This window comes from Frankliniella occidentalis, unplaced genomic scaffold (assembly GCF_000697945.3).
Source record: "Frankliniella occidentalis isolate FOCC.00 unplaced genomic scaffold, Focc_3.1 Scaffold196, whole genome shotgun sequence".
In the NCBI taxonomy this organism is placed as follows: Eukaryota; Metazoa; Arthropoda; class Insecta; order Thysanoptera; family Thripidae; genus Frankliniella; species Frankliniella occidentalis.
The window spans coordinates 184,047-189,350 of NW_026267322.1; the positions used below are offsets into that span (position 1 = coordinate 184,047).

At 41.9% G+C, this 5,304-nt stretch overlaps 1 protein-coding gene across 1 annotated transcript; it reads right to left on the reverse strand.

Moving 5' to 3' along the window:
- Positions 1-674: 674 nt before the first annotated feature.
- On the reverse strand, positions 675-5,304 carry LOC113214988 (U3 small nucleolar ribonucleoprotein protein MPP10; the record flags this gene model as incomplete). Its single annotated transcript, XM_052272264.1, is given in 10 exon segments — positions 675-904; positions 1,005-1,225; positions 1,333-1,441; positions 1,527-1,858; positions 1,949-2,238; positions 2,311-2,423; positions 2,516-2,718; positions 2,795-3,188; positions 3,294-3,444; positions 5,275-5,304. Coding segments are annotated over 10 exon segments (2,002 nt in total), but the record flags the coding sequence as incomplete, so codon positions are not given.

Here is a 5,304-nt window from a genome sequence, read left to right on the forward strand (position 1 = left end):
CCGAGGCGTCAGTGAGGTCTTCATCAATTTCATCATCATCACCAATATCCTCCTCTTCATCCATATCATCGCCAATTTCTTCATCTTCCAAATCAGGGGGGGGGGGGGGGGGGACGACCTCGGCACTGCCAGATTTGGACTCAGCACTCAGCGTGCGAGGGAACCCCCGAAAACGAAATTTCAGAATTTCAGTCGTTCGCGGTTTAAGCAACATGGGGCCGCAGTGCGCAGTGGGGAACTAGAGTCGTATGGGACTCTATGATGGGGAACCTAGGACGACGATGGGAGAGCTCCCTAGGACGCTCTACCGACTTTCGTTCTCCCACTACCCCCTCACCCTGTTCCAGTTGATTTCGAAGGTGTTTCCATTTTATTTTTATTTTCAGGGAGCTCTCCGACCGACCACTCTCCAAGGGATGAGTTGAGGCCAAGGTAGCCTTTGAGGCACCTCACCCCCGACCGGTGCATCGTGTGTGGCTGCAGGGTGCAACCGCAAGAGAAGTGTTGTGGCTGAGCGCCTGCAGGGTAGGCAATCTGTGCGCGAGTTGTCTGTGTGGCTGGTGTGGCAGCAGGAGACAGCGGCCCCTTGCGTGTGTCTGGAGGCGAGATACTCCTATACTTATTTATAGAGCTCTGGGGACATTCTCAGACAGGCATCTTCACAGAATAAAACATTAAAATTCAACAATATTGTATTTTCTAAACATAGCTCATCTTAAAATTACATACTGAATTAAGTGGCAACCTATAGTTTTAGACGTTTTGCTGACAAAGATTTAGTATCAGCTTTACGTTTCTTTACAATCTTAGTTTTATCTTTCATTTGTGAAGTAACTTCATCTTGCAGTTGCGAGAAGAAGCTACTCGATGATTTGACAGCCGGGGCTCCGCGAGTGTTCTCAATCTACAATGGGAAAGCCAAGGAATTAAAAAACAAAGTTAAAAATAAAAAACTGATTTCCTCCCTGTTAATTCAACTTTTTAAACTTTGTGTTGATACATACCAAACTAACATTGCTGTCTTTACTAAGTTTTTCTAACATTTTCACAGCTTTTTCTTTGCTATATTTGTTGCCAAGACCAGGTTTTAATTTGGCTACAGTTGCCTCTCTTTTCTCACGCTCTCTACCAACAAGTCGCTGATGCTTCTTTTTCTGTCTTCTCTCCCGTTTTCTATCAGTATCTGTCTTTTCCCCTTGACTTTTAATATCACCTTTTGGTTTAGCTGCAATTTAATGTAACACAGTAATTAATAATTACTCTTTTTCTCAATGATTTTAGCAATTGAAAAATTTTCGAGGCCGAACAGGACTGACAAAGTTAATACTGTACCTTTGACCTCTTCGGGGGCTAACAATGTAGCATCACTAGTGGCAACAGGTGCTACTTCTTCCATGTTAATTGCAGGAATGTTAGTAACAATTTTAACCTCAGGAGCAACCTGTGAATCAGAAATGACTGTTAAGCTTCTGTTGATTCACAAGAAATATTACAATTTTAAATTTTAAAACTGTAGCAACACAAACCTGTTTCGGAGTAAAGTGGAAGTTTGAAAGAGAATCTAACTTTCGGAACAGGGAGTTAACCATGGCTTTGATTTCAATGTGCTCTTTGGGTATTTCCTCTGGTTTGTCACTTGTGTCAGGATTTTTGGCTTCAACTTGCTTCAAATATTCTTGTTCATACACCTGAGAAAGACTTTGTTTACTCTTTTCCTGGTCCAGAACTAATTTTTTCTTGAATTCAGAAACTTCTACTGGCTTAACTTTCCTTTCAACATCATCCCATGCCTTGTCTTTGATTCTTTGCTTTATAATATCCTCTAATCTCTGTGTGGTTTCTTCTGTTACTACAGGAGCTGAAAATTAAAAGGGAAAATAATTTTCAATCACATACCAAGACTAAAATGCGTATTGGATGGCAACAATGTTAGAAACTGAGTGCACACCTGGCCTATGAGTGAGGTCAAATTCCAAAGCTTCCTCTAGCAATGCATTTTCAGGCCTACTTTCACCAGTAATTTCTCCTCTGAGTTGCCAGGGCTTTTCAGACAGAGCTTCCTCCTCAAGTTTTTTAATTTTGGCTTGAAGTCTCTCCTGTCGAATTTCATATGAAGATTTCTTTCCACCTTTACTAGAATCGTCAAGTGAATCTTCCAAATCATTATCACTTTCACTATCTGATTTATTATGTTCCTCTTCCCTATTATCCTCAGAAATGCCTCCCAAGTTAAATTTCCTGTTAATATTATTCATTATAAGTAATTGCAATTGTAAGTAATGATTGAAAATTTAAATATAATACACTCACACTTTTCTCTTTTTATCCGGTTTGTTACTTTTACTCTCAGGAGATATAATGTTATCTTGATCTTCTTGATCTGGGGCATCAAAGAAGTCGGAGTAGTGAGGCTTTTTGCTATCCTAAGGAAAACAAAGGGAAAAAAAAAACATAGGATTCAATATACTTTAATCTAATCTAATAAATTTTTCATTTTAAGACCACAACAGCTTACATCTTGAGAATCATCATCTTCCTCTTCCCCACCATCGGATTCATCTGATGGCATGTCATCAAACAAATCAATTGAATCTTCAGATGAATCGTCCCCGTCATCAAAATCCTCACGTTCTTCCCTCTCTAAGAACTCTTCCATTTCTGATAGTTTAAAGAATTTATCATCAACAGCAGAGGGGGTACTAAACTTTCGTGGCATAACTGAAAATAATAATTAAAATAATTATACATGAGTACACAGAGCAAATTTTAGTCAAAACTTGAATGCTAAGGTTACCTTTTTTAGATTTTGATTTCTCTTTGTGTTCATCATCCGAGGCGTCAGTGAGGTCTTCATCAATTTCATCATCATCACCAATATCCTCCTCTTCATCCATATCATCGCCAATTTCTTCATCTTCCAAATCATTATCGTCTAGGGAAAAATCAAGGTCATTTTCTGAAGCATCTTCATCATCATTATCATCACTGTCTCCATCATCATTATCTTCCTTCTCCTCATCATAAGCTTCAGTGGTGCTGGACTTTTTAACTTTGACTTTATTTCCATCTTTTCCACTGGCTTTTTGTCCAAAACCTTTGTCAATGGAAAACTTGTCTTTTTGTGCAACTAATCTTGCAACATTGCCAACCAGAGAGTCCACCCGAGCCTCATTTTGAAGTTCTAATTCCTGTAAACAAACCAAACATTATTTACTTATTGTTTTTGTAAATAAATTGTAGAGCAGCAACAGCTTCTTATAGCAAAGAGCTAATTAAAGAATTTGACTATTCACCTGCCAAATTTGCTCTTCATCAAAGTTGTCAACAATCAGTTCAGGAAGGGTCTCACCACTTGAAAGGCCCTCCGACTCTTCTGTTCCTTTAATCACGCCATATAGAGACTTCAGAAATATTTTAATGTTTTCTGCGGTCTCCTCATTTGCACTATAAACAAGAAAAGATAAGGAAAGAAAGAAAGGGTTAGTTTAAATACCAGCAGTCAAAACAAAAAATGAAACCTCATTAATTTTGGGGGTTGAATTTATTAGAGTTCCAAACAGTGTCTATAAACTGATATTACCAACAAAGTGTTAACATACAGTACATGTAGAAATAAATCATTTCTTGTCATTTAAATGCTTTACTAAGCTAATTATTTGCTCAGCCTGCTGAACTCCACTGACATAAGCTCCATGTACAGTTCCAAAGTAATGTGGACACATGCCATCACCGGCAAAAAAAATTGCAGGTACATCATTCAACCCACTTATGGGCTCTGACAGAGTTCTTATTACATCTTGAGCTTGATCACATGGCGTATGAACATGGGATCCACAACTAAATCTGTCAGATCCCCATTTTGAGATCATAATATTATTGGGATATGGAACTGAAATGTCACCAAGACAATCACGAATGGTAGCTGTAACAGTTTCTATGATTTCACTTATTGAACATTGTTCCATAAGAGAAGCTTCTCGGCTCCCGATCTGACAGGATATTAATGAAGGGCTGTTATCTACTTTGAAAGAATATATACCTTTACTCCAGTCGTCTCTATGCTGCAGGGTAGCAAATGATTTAGCAATGAATATATCTCCTCCTTGATAGTTCCACCAAGGCTGATCATAATGGAGGTAGATTTTATTCACAAGGCCAACTTGAACTTCATGTAAAGCATCTAACCTTTCATTAGAAAATTGAGAACCGAAGATTTTCTCGCCATGAAATTTTAGCACAGGGATAGGGAGAGTCGAAATAACAAAATCTGCATGCAGAAAATCATCCTCACAAAACTCTACCCTGACATTACCAAGTTCACATTTATCCACAACAATTTTGGAGACTTGCTTGGAGAGCAGTATATTTTCAGGAGGAATATCATCAAGAAGTGGGGAAAGGACATCCTGGAACCCAGATGATGTTGACACTTTATTGCCAAGCAATTTAGCATACTGACAGAATGAAGGCACATTCATTTTACACCAATCCAATCCAGTTTCAGATGATATTTCCTCAATAAGAGAGCAGAAAATCTGCTCCGCATCATATTGATCTTTCAATGGGAACATTTTAAGGATTTCTCGCGTGTGAACATCTATATAGTTTTTCAAAGTATCAGAGTGTACGACATCAATGGGGCTTCCCAGCTTCATCACCATCTCTTCCGTTAATCTGCGCACTGTTCTGACAAGGCTTCTGTCCAGCACTCTGCCATCTTCGTAAAACACCTGCTCTGGCTTTCCTGCACGCAGACACAAGGCGCCTTCACTCGCACCCAGCAAGCGATGGACTGGGTTGGTGACGCCCGCTCCCAGGATCCACTTGGCCCCCAGGTCTGCGACAGCCACCTTGGTGGTGCCTGTGCAGCCCATGGGCACAGAGTGCACCCTGCCGCCGACCCTGTCCCTGGCCTCCAGCACCGAGACGTTGTCCAGGCCGCCGGAGCGCAGTCGGGAGGCTGCGGCCAGACCGGCCACCCCGGCGCCCACAATCACCACCCGGGCCGGCACTGCACCCGCGACCTGGCGGCCGCGCAGCTGGGACACATCTGGCCGCTGCACCAGCTGTGACAGCTGGCCGCCAGCTGCGGCCGTGCGATAGCTGTGCACCTCGCGCTGCAGCAGCTGCAGCACCGAGGCCACCTGTGGGTTGAGGTTGGGAGCGTGTTGTTGGTCGCCGTCCCCGCAAACACGGCCGCCCGTTGCGCGCACGAGCGAGACACGCCCGCTGGCAAGCTGCACACATCGGTGCGAACCCCCCGCCCGCACTTACCTCACATAGTTTTCGCATTTCTTGGTGAAA